Consider the following 14,448-nt stretch of genomic DNA (forward strand, 5'->3'; position numbering starts at 1 on the left):
GCCACTAGGGGGTACGCAAGATGAAAAGGGCAATGACGGAAATATGCTAAAAATGATTAATTAATTAATAATCAAATTAGTTCATAAATAATAAATAATTTCTAATCGGGTTATAATGATATGGAAAAGTGAAATTAAAGGAAATCATTTGTAAACTCTATAGCAGGCTATGTTTTCATTAAAAAAAAATAAGCTACCCACAATGCATATGATTTCCTGCGGGCAGTCAGAATATCTGGCGTGTTAGTTTCGTGGAAGTATAGGCTATGTAGAAGGCTACGCAAACATGGAAAACTGTCTAAAAACAGGGACACTGTCCAAAAGGACTAATTAAAGCGATCAAAGAAGAGAAGCGAGAGAGCAGGAGACAGGTAACGATGGGATGGGGGGCAGAATGATGGAGGTGGAGCGCAGGGGGGTAAAAAAAAGATGAGACAGAAAAGACTGCGGGAAGAAAAAAATAGGCTAGCCTATGATGAGGCATATAGGCCTGGGCTTCAAGTGGATTGGGAGACAGACTGCCCAAAGCCACAGTGTGTGGTTTGCAGTGAGGTGCTATCTAACCAGTCTAATGTTGTTCTCCACACTGTTTTTTTTTTAGCGTGAGAGCTCATAGACAAGTTGCACATTTTGATTTTGCTATTTGTTATCATATAGCGTGGCTAATTAAACATGATGCCGCCTGGAATGCGTCAAGAGAATGTGTTACTTTTCGGATGGTGGGGGTACGCGAGGCGAGTCAGGATGTAGCAGGTGGTCCGCAGGAAAAAAGGTTTGGGAACCGCTGATTTAGGCGATATTAATATTATTAAGGAACATCAATATCAAACTAAACGTGATTTACTGAAAACATTTGCAGTTTAGTGTAGACCTATTTGGCTGCAGCCTTGGCTACAAACCTCATAGCCTGCAATATAAATGAATGATAGTGATCACGAAGGTAGTAACGTAATGAAATGTTGTAAGTTGAAAGTGTTGAGATCTGTTTTATGCCCTGCGCTTTATTTTGTGATTTCACCATTAGATGTCGCTGATTTACATGCCTGAAAAACTTTGCTTTACGGATGGTCGAAAGGATGCATAGACATGCACATCTTTTCACACATAGATGTTGGTGGTGCAAGTACATCTGAACCGGTCCATGCCTGAATTTATTCAACACATTCACTTCCCTACACGTGGTGACAACACACTGGATCACTGCTACACACAGTTCAAGAACAGTTACAAAACTAAGTCTCTACCAGCTTTCGGAAAATCAGATCATGCCGCTGTTTTCCTACTGCCTATGTACAAGCAGAGAAGTCAGACGGACCCCCCAGTGACCAAGGAAATCAAGCACTGGACTGACCAATCGGAAGCCAGGCTACAGGACGCCCTTAGCAACGTTGACTGGGAGATGTTCAAGACTAACTCTGCTGACATCAATGAGTTTACGGAAGTATCATTGAGTTACATCAATATGCTAACTGATTCCATCATCCCAAATGTAAAGATCCGAAGCTTCCCTAACCAGAAGCCATGGGTGGATAGAGAAGTGAGAACGGCATTAAAGACACGCACCATGACTTATAATGCTGGGCTTATTTCAGGGGATATGACGGATTACAAAGCAGCATCTTATAGTTTACGTAGAGCTATTAAAGATGCTAAGCGGCGCTATAGAGACAGAGTTGAAGCTGATTTCTTGGAGGGTGATCCAGCACGAGTGTGGAAAGGACTCGGAACCATCACTGGCTTTGAAAGAAAGTCCCCTCCTATGATGAATGTGAGTAAAGCCCTCCCTGATGAACTTAATGCTTTTTATGCTCGCTTTGACATGAAAAACACAGACTATCTTGCACTAGCTGCAGCATGTGAAGCAAATGAGGATGCACCTTTCTGTGTCTCTGAGGTCGATGTGAGCAATGCCTTTAGGAGGGTTAATTGTAGAAAAGCTGCTGGACCAGATGGAATTTCTAACAGGATTTTGAAATCCTGCGCTGCTCAGTTAGCTCCTGTGTTCATTTATATCTTTAACACATCATTGGCTCAAGAGACAGTTCCTACTTGCCTCAAGCAGTCTGTTATTGTTCCAGTACCGAAAAACAAAAGTCCATCATGTCTGAATGACTACCGCCCAGTAGCCCTGACGTCTACAGGGAGGAAGTGTTTTGAGAAGCTTGTGAAAAACATTATCTGCTCATCCCTCCCTGCCTCCTTCGACCCCCTCCAATTTGCTTACAGAGCCAACAGGTCTACAGAGGATGCCATCTCAAACCTCATGCACACCACCTTAACTCACCTGGAGGAGGGGAATGGGAATTATGTGAGGATGCTGTTCATTGACTTTAGTTCGGCATTCAACACGATAGTACCCCTCACCTTGGTCACAAAGATGAAGGCCTTAGGACTGAACACCACCCTGTGTCACTGGATATTTGACTTCCTCACCAACCGTTCACAAGTGGTTAGAGTGGGGGGTCTGACATCTGACTCATTAACCATCAGCACGGGTGCTCCCCAAGGCTGTGTTTTGAGTCCACTGCTGTACAACATCTACACACATGACTGCAAAGCCAACAGTAGTCATACCTCCATCATTAAGTTTGCAGATGACACAGTGATCTTGGGCCTGATTAGTGAACAGCTCTACTTGGATCAGGTTGATGAGGTGGCACAGTGGTGTCAATCTAACAGCTTGACACTGAATATCAATAAAACCAAGGAAATGGTAGTGGATTACAGAAGGAAGCAGCAGAACTACAGTTACACCCCACTAATGATCAGCGGGCAACCTGTAGAGAGAGTCACAAGTTTTAAATACCTTGGTGTCCACATTACTGAAGACTTAAGATGGACTGTTAACACTCAACATGTTCTGAAGTCCAGAAAACGACTATACTTCCTTCGTCAGCTAAGGAAATTCAAATTTTCTACATCCATCATGAAGGCCTTCTACACTTCAGCGGTTGAGAGTGTTCTAACTGGTAGCATCATCACCTGGTATGGGAACTCCACAGTTAGAGATTGTAGTACTCTGCAGAGAGTAGTGCGCTCAGCTGAACGTACTATAAGAACTCTATTCTCTAATCTATTCCAGAAAAGTACTCCTAAGAGCCCAAAAGAAGAGCTTCTCCAACACACATCCCCAACATACTTACAGCACACTGCCCCCCCCCCCAATACACAGCACATTGTCTCATGAGGAAGCTTCTCCAACACACATATTGCACACTGCCCTCTCCCCACATACACAGCACACTATCCCATCTCCCTTGTCATCCCCCCAACACACACACCAAGACCCCTGGCAGTTGGGTTAGCCCCTTGAGCCGTGGATATGCCCAAGGTTTCTTCCTTGGTAAGGGAGTTTTCCTTGCCCCTGTTGCTCTTGGGTGCTCCTTGTTGGTGCTCCCCCCCCCCCAATCCCAATCCTCCCTCACCTTTCTTATGCAGCCCTTGCCACTTAACCCATTTGCGCTGGATGCTGCATGACGCAACATTGACCCTCCCACTGGATGCTGCGTAGCGCAGCATGCTTTTTATTTCATGTTTCTAGGTGCTACAGAGGCTTAGATATTAAATTTTGGTAGACGTTGACAATTTTTAGTATGTTTTCAGAAAACACTCAGGAAATAAGGTTATTTAGTCTAGAATGCCATAGGATTCTATAGGCGTTTTTAGCAGGCATTTTAGGAGTAAATGGGTTAATCTACTAAACCCCTCTTCTATTGCACTTTTTACCCCCCCCCCCCCCCCATAAATGCACAAATAGGCTGACACCAGACTTAATTTCACTGCATTTCTTACTTCCAGTAACTATATGCATGTGACGATAAACTTCCTTGTATCCTTGTATCCTTGTGGTGAAAGATGCGTATGCACAGTTCAGCCCCGTTCACGCAACTTCTTTGTGCGTAAATGTGATGTGAAAGTGAGATTGAGACGTTTAATTGATATGATCTAATTTATTATTGCACTTCTCAACTGTAGGGGGACCACAAGAGCAAATCTTCTTAAGTGCTGCTTTAAGAGAGGCAACGGAATGCGATTGGGGCTCAGACCCAAGTGTCCATACTTGGGTTACAGGCAGGAACAGCGGTCGGCAACATTCCGACACAATTGCCAGATTCAGAAAGCGACTCTACTGACCACCCTTGCCGGCTCTACTGCTCTACCGTGTTCTTTCTGCTATATGCCTGGCCCGATGAGTGTATCCCAGATGTGGTGGTCACACCTCCCAGCTTTACAACAGACCGGGCTGACAGGTCAGCACAACTATCTAAAGACTAAAGGCAGTGGTATAGCTTCATCGCTAGTGAATAGGGCTGTAACGATACACCAACCTCACGATTCGGTTTGTATCACGATTTTTGACCCACGGTTCGATACGAATCTCGATTTTTTTTTTTTTTTGGGGGGGGGGGCTAGACATTTTATTAAATAACATTTTAATAGCCTCCCTTAGAACACCAGAGGATTACAATATAATATATCTATTATTTTATATCCTGATATAAAAATATTTTTCTGAATGACTGATATTTATGACAGCACACTTTATGCAGATTAGCCTATAGCCTAGGCCTGCTATTTTTTATTACAACTCTACCACTTTAATTCAGCTGTCTGGTTGAAGCCTGGAAATATTGTAAACAAAGTAGCATAGTTGGCTAGCTTAGCCTATCATAGTCTACTGATTGGACTGTTCAGTTTTCCCATGTGTGTTTAAGTTTCAAGGTAATACTTGTTCTCCTTGGGACAGGCCCTTTTGGGAAACGTTGGTATTGAGATGATCAGTCAACTTCAATGCAAGAGTTTTAAACAAATATGTGCAGCATGCTAATGATGCTAAGCAGATTTAATAGTAATTTAGCTAGTCGTCTTCTATGCGTCCTTGCTTTCACGATTGTGAATGTTTTATTTAAGTGGCGCGTGTTCATTGAGCAGGAGAGGGAGGGAGAGGGAGGGAGCTCGAGAGAGAGCGGGGCAAGAAGAGGGGGTTTACTTCTATACTGTTTGGTAAAGTTGCACACATAGTCTACAATGAAAGCAAGGAGAGGTATGAAATTATTATTTATTTGTTTGTTTTTGGACAACGTAGGCTACCGATAAGTAAAGCGGGAGATGTGGGTTGCTTTTGCGGCTGCGTAAAAAAGCACTGCGTGAAACACTAGAAAGGTGTGTCGCGATTCTGCCTTTTCACACCGCGACACAGTATCGTTGATATGAATGTCGCGATTTCGGTTTCGAATCGTATATCGTTACAGCCCTACTAGTGAACCAACTCCACCTTTGTACAACAGTAGTGCTCTCCGGATCTGGAGTTTATAACCAACAACCAAACTTATAGACCTTTCTACCTACCAAGGGAGTTTGTGCTGATCGGTGTTCACATTCCACCACAAGCAAATGCTAATGTTGACACCAGTGAACTAGCACATGATGATATAGCTGCAGTCGAAAGATCGCATCCGGACTCTACTGTAATAATACTGGGCGACAATCACTGCAATTTGTCCGATGAGCTCCATATATTTAACAGGTAAAATGCTATTGCTATTGAACAAATCACTTCAGCTTACCATGCATATCTGAGTGCTCCACTGGGAAAGTCTGAACATGGAATGCTTTTCCTTGTTCCAGAGTATCAACAGAAATTCAAAACTGTGAAACCAAAATCCAGGAACATGAAAGTATGTGTATAGTCTCTCTTATACACACCCATTGAACCAACAAAGTAAAGTATGCACAGATGCCATTGAAACTCTCAAAGGCTGTTTTGAATGTACTGATCTTCAAAAACACGTGTGGCAGGCAGCCTAGACGAGTACACAGAGGCAGTGACGTCATACATCCGGTTTTGTGTTGATGAATGTATTATGATCAAAAGTGTATTTTACAGTGGAGAAAAGGGTAAATACAAGTCTGGCAAGTATCAACTTTGTTCTGCAATCAGAAAAGCGAAGGTGGATTATGCAAATAAACTGGAGCATCAACTCTCCACCAACAACCTCAGATCTGTCTGAAGAAGCCTGAAGGAAATGACCAATTAGGTCAACAAGGGACCTGCTTCACCACAGATGAGGACCCTGATCTCCCTGATGGGCTCAATGAGTTTTATGCCTGGTTTGAGGATATTCTGTCCTCAGAAGTCCCCTCCTCCCACTCCTGCTTTTGTCATCCAGGAGGCAGAGGATGAAATGTTGGCCTTATAAGATTAACCTTGGCGTCAGCTATAAAAATGTGATATAAAACATTCAAAATGTTTTAGTTTTTATGAAGAAAAAAAAACAATTGGAAAATCCGTTCACTCGTTGCCGCCACTGTTGGTTACATCTCAATGCTTTCTAGGTAGTGACGTGATATGACTGAACCAGCCCAAGTCTTGACAGTACAGCGAGATGAACACGCCTTCTATTCAGCCTTTTCAGTTTTAACCCAAGCGCTCCGTAAATCAGGAGGATGATGCAGAAGACAGTACTTGAGATTTACATGAAAATGAAGATGATCAGAGAGGTGAGGAAACGAGAATGGGACAAAATTGATGGTGTCTGTGTGGCAACTGCTTGCCAATGCCAACCGAGAACGAGTGTTAGTTCTTGCTGCTACTGCCTCTCCATTAAATGGAGCTCTTTACAACGGTCACTACTACTGACCCGAAAGACCCAGTTACTGTCCTATCCTGCTAATTGTGTCCCGTGACAACCATCTATGCATATGAGAACCACTAGAAATGTTCCGGAGAGCTTTAACCACTGAAATTAGGTTGCAGTTCCTTATTTTGCCATCTGCGTTGGTCTGAGGTTGCGTTCCACACTGACTGACAAGCTAACCTAGTCAGGGTGCGTTTTGTGAAAAAATCTGAGGGGGGATGAGTCATCGCTCCTACACATCATTCCATCCTAAGCCTCGATTTCAATAGTCAATTTGATTTTAGAGGCTCTAAAAATATGAAGTTTCATTTCCTTTTCTTTAACTTTTTTAAGCCGATGCATTCTGCAGTGAGTCAAGACCAGAGGTTAACGTTACCACACACGCACAGTGATATAGTGTTTTGATTTTAGACAGGGTCGGTCCTACGTTATACTGGGCCGGGGAGTAACGTGCACGCACGCCCACGACGGCTACCAAGAGAAACATCAACCAATTCAGATCAATTAGTTAAAACAATATAGATCAACCATACAATTGCAAGCGACCGAGCGAAGGTTTCGTCCATAACATGACAGCAGTTATCAACTAACTTTAGCTTCATTGCATGAACTTCGCTTGACTAGCGAGTGCTAGCATTGTCCAAATGGGCATTAAACCTGCAAGGCTAGCAAGTGCATTAAACCTGTATAACATAGCACTTCCTTGAGTTGACAATAACGTTACTTACGGGCACTGGTCGTAGACTGCTGCGATGGTAGCCTACTGCTCCAGGCTTCAACAGCAACCTTTTTGCAAAGCCTGTGGCACTGTTCCAAAAAATAAACTGAAGCCATTTGATCCTCAAGTCTCGGTTCTTAGGCAAAATGCATTGTTGAAGTTCTATTAGTGCATAGCGCACAAGCGCGTTGACATTCAGCCATCCTTGCATAGGCCTAGGAAAACTGTCACAGAGGTAAACGAATTTTGTGGGCACGGTCTCAACTGGGCGAGCTCATGAATAGTAATGAGCTCAATCAATTCCACGTCAAACTGAAGAGCTTTTGCAATTGGCCTAATTTCTCCGCTTATTTCTTTTCAGTGGCTAGAGCTGACAGAGGAGGTAGCTGTTCATTTTCACATTCACGACATGGCACAAACACATATGGACCTAACATATTAAAAAAAAATACAAGTGAAAACGGTTTTGTGTGGCAGGGCTAGGGATTGACCGATATATCGGCCGGCCGATATGATCCTCAAGTCTGGGTTCTTAGGCAAAATGCATTGTTGAAGTTCTATTAGTGCATAGCGCACAAGCGCGTTGACATTCAGCCATCCTTGCATAGGCCTAGGAAAACTGTCACAGAGGATCGTGGAATCGTCGGATATTCATTATTTTTGTTATTCAGCACCCCTGGTCAAAAATAGGTTCCCGCGCGCCTGCTAAGTTGTAGGCTATCCGTATGCATGTGTTAGCGGTAGCTGTTACGAACATTGGTCAATCATATTATTAAGTAATCCCGACATTGTTCCGATTTGTGGGAGTTTTATTCAGCGACCACCTGGCTGAGTTTTGGACGCGTGTGGTGTGTGCGTCTCCCTCCCCCTCTCCCTTCGAGTGGGGCGGAGTTGCCATCGCAGTGATATCAGAGCTTTAATAATGAGAGACGTGTAGTTGAATATTAATTCGTGTTAACGTTCATCATGTACCAGACATACCGTGTATGCCTTACTTGTTTAGAGCCGTTTGCTAACGTTATCATTATCAATTCAGTTCAATGGTGGTTCGTCAGCTACTAAACAGAAGTTTGTGTGTGGTCTGGTCTGTCTCACTCAGTGGGACACACGCATCACAGCAATATGAGAGTGCTGCGCTACCTGAAGGAGAGACTTTGATGCCGTTTAGAACAGAAACATCTGACACCACGTTATTTCCACGTTATTTTCCTCTGCTGATTTATGTTCTGTGGTTGACAAATCTGGCAGCTTTTTTTTAGAAAAATATAGACATAGAAAAATTGAAACCATGCAGTCTAAAATGACAAATCAAGCACTTTATTTCAATAGCTACTTTTCAGGCTTATTATTTTCTTAAATTATTTAAATGTGTTGACAAAGGACATTTTGTGATGACTTGAATTATGTCTTATAATATGTCAGCAAGCAATGCATCATCAAGGCTGTGTTGTAAGATGTTGATGAAAGCATTTTGGCAGTTAACCATATCCAGTGCACCCATCCATAAGTTCAATAAATGTTCCTTTTTTAAATTGAGACTTATAACATTTGTTATCATCATTTGTGTAATTATGTGTCATTTGTATGATGTAAATTGAGGGAGCAAAATAAAAGCAGTATCGGCTCCAAATATCGGCTCAAGAAAATCGGCAGCCTGTATCGGTCATCGGCTAAGGCTAATGGAAAAAAATCGGTATCGGTAACGGCACTAAAAAATCCATATCGGTCGATCCCTAGGCAGGGCACCTTTAAAGATAAAACAAGGTGTGATTGCATTTTTTGGAAATATTCTTAGGACTAAAATGGTATGTGGGTAGCTAGTAGGAAGACGAAAATCAACATGGGAATAGCTCAGTTTATAGTCATTTTGTGTATAAAGTGCCAATGATGTACCATGTTTCATTTATGCATAAAACAATAATTTTGACTCAATTTATTTATCTATGGTACAACATTGGCACTTTGTACACTAAATGCACATACACTGAGCTATTTTCACGTACATTTAGGGCCTACCTACTCCACATATATTTTTAATAGGGCTGTCAAAATAACTGATTAATTTCGATTAATTAATTTGAGAAAAAATAACTGATTAAAAAAAATAACGCAGATGAATCGATTCTGTATGACATTTGACCCCGAGCCGTTGTAGTCAGTAACCATTAGACTGTAAAATGAAGGAGAGAGAAGAAAATGTGCTGCCTAGATCATTGATTGGAACATTTACGGCCTGGTGTTGATTGAAATAAAGTCCTCTGCAATGTCTCCAGCAAGGAATTTGCATATCACTGGAGTTCGTCAACTCTAAAGTCGCACATCAATGCAAAGAAATTGTATTGACATTGTATTGGTATTGACAATTCTTTAACATTAATTAAATATAGTATGTATAGAAAAAAATAATGATTGATACCAAATGCAGACAAAGAAATTGGGGCAGCCGTGGCCTACTGGTTAGGGCTTCAGGCTTGTAACCGAAGGGTTGCCGGTTCGATCCCCGACCGGTTGGAAAAAAATGTGTGTGGAGGAAGTGGCTGAGCACTGCTTTCCCATACCAACATCCACAGCTGAAGTGCCCTTGAGCGAGGCGGGTTAGTGCGTGCTTTACCTCACGGTGTGTGCTCTGTGTGTTCACTAATTCACGGATGGGATAAATGCAGAGACCAAATTCCTTGTATATGCAAGTATGCTTGGCCTAGAAACATGATTTACATTTACATTAAAAACAAGTTTATACCACCCTTAATGTCACACTTTTTGCACTTTTTTCCAAATCTAGGGTCTTTTAGAAAGGCAATGAGAATGTGTTCACAAACTGCCACTACACTTTGAATACTTTGACTGTCTTTGAACTTTGAATTTCAACTCAGAAGAAACGGTAATCCCAATTGCATGGTCCTGAATTTAAGGACCGTTTCAGAATGCCACACAAGTATTTAGAAATATGCTACCCTGGCCACTTCAGCTACAGACACAGAGTGGCAGAGCGTGACGTCCCTTACTCCAGAGACTGTTGGAAAGTCACACCTTTGCTAATCTCATATGACAATGAATCATTCCTCAAAAATGGTGCTGGTCTTCTCGATCATCCAGGTCTTAAACTAGATGTACCGGTACAAAATATGACTGCCGCTCAGTCCTGCACATTCTCTCCGCAAAAATAAATCACGCTTGTCAATTTGTCTCCATCTCCTACTCCACCCCCTACTCTAGCAACTTGTGTGCGCATGTATGCATTTGCTATTGTGTATATGTACGCTTGTGAGTGTGTGTGGGGGTAATGGGGTGTGTGTGTGTGTGTGTGTGTGTGCGAGTGTGACTGCTTGCCTGCAAGTGTGTGTGTGTGTGTGTGTGTTTTATGTGTCTGTGCGTGCATGTGCGTGTGTGTGTGCGCATGTGTGTGATTATGTGTGTGCGTGCGGGAGGGAAATTCTCTGCCTCGAGGCTTTGTTTAATTCCTATTACATGCGTTATGTGGCCTGCTCAGCTCAGGGATTATTGTTTCACAAGGACGTATTACTGACGCGCACACCACGTTCAGAATTAAGTTGGTGCGATGATGGAGAACCAAGAAAACGTCCGTAAAAGGCAGAGAATGTCCAAAATTTTGGGATAATTTCAAACTTAGAAAAGAAGACAGGGTGCAATGTCTCCACTGCAAAGCAGAACTGGCGTAACACAACATCATGTCAATGATGATTCAACATCTGAGCTGAAAGCATCCAGTTGTTAACACCAGCTCACCAAGTTACATTGATGCTAGCTGAATTGTTAGAATGTATGGGATTTGTAGCAGCTGTAGCCTAATTTCGTGAGTCGATATAATGTTAAGTTGTGGAAAATTTAAGTAGTAAACTAATTCATGTAAAATTGCAAAAACAGCAAAATTAAGTCACTACCTGATAGACCAATTTCCAGGGCATAGTCAATGTGATCCACACAAAGGTGATCCACTAGTAGTAGAAAGATACAGAAGGCATTCCTAGGTAGGTCGGCAGGGTCTGACAGCTGGCAAAATGAAGACGAAATGAGAAGTTGCAAAAACCCACCATAATGAGAAACAACATTCATTTTAGTTGTAGGAATATGTTCATAGCTCACCTTATGGCACCGTTCAAAGGCATGACGTGTTTCTTGCAATAAATTGACAACAACTTCCTGTGACAAGAAGGTCTCACCATGTGTATCAATACTTGGTCCCAGTGGTAGGTTAGTGTGTTGTCTTATGCGTTCCTTCAGTTCCTGGATACTATATGAAAAGGGAAAAGCAAACAACGTATTCAATGTTCATCTGTAACAGTCGTATCTGCAAATCAAGGATGTAAAATAAACTACATAATCACACTATCAATGCTGGAAGGTGTGTGGGTGTGAATTTTCACTGGTCTCACAATTCGATTCAAATAAGATTATCCTATCAAAAATTTGATTCAAATCAATTACACAACACATCAGGACTAAATGATTCACAATGCATCTTGGCCTTCAAGTTTATTTTCATTATTAATAAATACTAGTAGTTTTAATTCAGTTTTCCCTTGAAAGTTATTAAGAGATGAGAAACACTATTTTTTTCAAAGAAGATTATCAAGGAAGAGGGCTATGACTACACTTAATGAGTAGCCTCTTGCATTACAGATAGGCAATAACTTTCAATCAAAAACAGAAACTCATGTGTAGCCTGCCATATGTAAAAGTTATTGAAAAACAAAACATGGGTTGTATTTAGCTAATCTGACACAAATTAAGTAATTGACTACAATAATTAAGTCACATTATGTGATGTGAATGTGTTTTCATGTGTTTAAAACATGACAATACTAATGTGTTGTAACAATCAACCTTTTAACTTTGGCTATGTTAACAAAAAAGCACAAGGGGTTATTTTAACCCTTAGAACCCTAGACTGTTTCAAGGGCATTTTCACTACCTTTAGTTAGAGGCATTTATCCTGGTCATTGTAAGTGCCATACACACATGCTATATATTGTTTTCATGTATTAATACTTGCATTGATTTAATTTTTAAATAATAAAAATACAAAAAACATATTATAAAAATTCTTATATTTTGACATGTATCTCACCACTGCAAGCTAGCAGCTCGACTTGCCTTTCATGTGTGTGTAGAGCAGACTGTCCCGAATCTGGCAATATCATTTGTCATGATGGAGGGATTGTCTGGGGCTGAACAATTTACAGACATATGTGGTGTGCGCCTTACAGAAATAAATGCCATTTTTTTATGTAGTGATGAAAATGACCTTTCTGCACTCCATATCTGTGACACAAACTGATCTGACCTGACTTGACCCGAGTTAGCGTGTTAGCCTGTGTGTGCCTATGGTGCATGCACTCATAATGATTCTCTACAACAACTTTTTACTACATTGCCATGAACAAAGTAAAGGCAAAAAAGGTGTTTCTTTGTTGAACAAATTGGGATGCAATGTGAGCCTTGAATTGGATGCCATGCAGGAATTTACTAGGATCTCAAAAACGGATTATGAACATGCTTTGCCATAGAGAACCACACGATAGCGTTAGATTATAAACATGCTTTGCTACAAAAACAGACAAAAACGTGGGGTAAGTCGAGCTATATGAAGTTATTAATTTGCGGTCACTTCGTCTGTTTTATAACCCAGAAGTCTTTCTTTCATCTCTTTTATCTGACATGCTGTAATCTATCCAATTACAGGTCCAAACGAAAGTAATGGGTGTGCAGCGTTGGTTTTTGTACATGACATTATTTTGCAGTCACTTCGTCTGTTTTTATAAGCCAGAAGGATCAATATACTTGGTACCAATAGATAGCCCTGTGTCTGAAACAGTTGAAACAGAATTAAAGGTGCTCTAAGTGATGCCACACGTTTTTTAGGCTAAAACATTTTATGTTACTTACTGCAAACATCACCTAACCATCCGCCAGCTGTCTGTGTCCTGAATATACTGTAAAAAAACACGATCTCTGTGGACAGCCCAGGCTCCAAAAAAGGCAACAAAAACAAACTGGCAAACCTAGCCCATAAAAACATAACAAACTGTTCCAGCAAAGTTTCAAAAAGAGTTTCAATTGCACGGGAGCTGCACGGGAGCAGCAACAGGAGGGAGGGGGAGGAAGTAGCGAGCTAGCTCTCTGTTTTGTTTGAAAGTCAACAGAAGTGACGTTACCCAGCATCGCTTAGAGCACCTTTAAATATAAAATATATTAAAATATGTTCTAGTTTGCTAAGAATTTAACTTAACAACGACATATAGCCTACCTTTGTTACAACATGACGCAGTCATTAGAAAGTGCAGTAGCCTACCGTTGTAACAGTAGCATAAATGTCCCGAATGTAACAGTTGCTCTAAAATTGTGACAGCCTTGTTGATAAACTGCTTATTTCTTTCATGTCTGAAGCATTTGGTCCAGTGATCTTTGAAGTTGCTGTGACGGTCCTAAGTTTAATTAATTCATAATCCATAACTCGCAATCAATCAGCATACCGCGAAATTGAGGTAATTCCTTGCTTTTCAACCGCGATAAGAATAAATACATACCGTGCAGGCATATGTTGCTTAAAGTTAGTCTACTAAAGAGTCAAATGGGAAGAGCTGTTGGGAGGGACATACCTGCCAGTGCCAAGTGGTCTCTTCTGATGGTTCTTGGAGTCGTAATAACGTTGCAGAATCATGGCACTGCGACTTTGTAGGTACTGACGTTCCATCTCAATGTAATTTTCCAGGTAGATGGAGAAAATGTTTTTTATAAGCCTGGATAGGAAGGTGTGCTTGTCTGATCCCAGATTGAACTCCGCCAATTTGTTTGTCAACAGTGTTGTCCTGAAGATTACATTTGAGAGGGTTAGGTAAGAATGTGTCAAATTAGAACATCATTTTTAAAACAGCAACTTGATCAAAGCCATTTAAACAGAAAGATTTAGCTAACATTGTAAACATAAGAACAAAGTGTTAGAATTATCATTTTTATATGTTTACATGTACTTAAATTCTTACTTAAAGTACTTTTGCCAAGCCCATTTTCCTCCACCAAGAATCAACCATTTTCAAAATGGGAATAACCTGACCCACTGTTTTGTTATAG

General features: G+C 41.2%; 1 protein-coding gene across 1 annotated transcript in view; it reads right to left on the reverse strand.

Moving 5' to 3' along the window:
* Positions 1 to 14,448, reverse strand: part of exoc5 (exocyst complex component 5) — a 68,954-nt gene that overhangs the window by 28,559 nt on the left and 25,947 nt on the right. The window contains exons 11-13 of the mRNA XM_076275106.1: positions 13,977 to 14,186; positions 11,461 to 11,608; positions 11,259 to 11,367 (exon numbers count right to left, since the gene is read on the reverse strand). Coding sequence (XP_076131221.1) covers positions 11,259 to 11,367; positions 11,461 to 11,608; positions 13,977 to 14,186 — 467 coding nt within the window. The remainder of the gene's footprint in view (positions 1 to 11,258; positions 11,368 to 11,460; positions 11,609 to 13,976; positions 14,187 to 14,448) is intronic.

The sequence above is a fragment of the Alosa pseudoharengus genome, unplaced genomic scaffold (genome assembly GCF_046254945.1).
Source record: "Alosa pseudoharengus isolate Yale_2024_CS ecotype anadromous, Long Island Sound unplaced genomic scaffold, YU_APseudo_1.1 YU_APseudo_1.1_scf_8, whole genome shotgun sequence".
Classification (NCBI taxonomy): Eukaryota; Metazoa; Chordata; class Actinopteri; order Clupeiformes; family Clupeidae; genus Alosa; species Alosa pseudoharengus.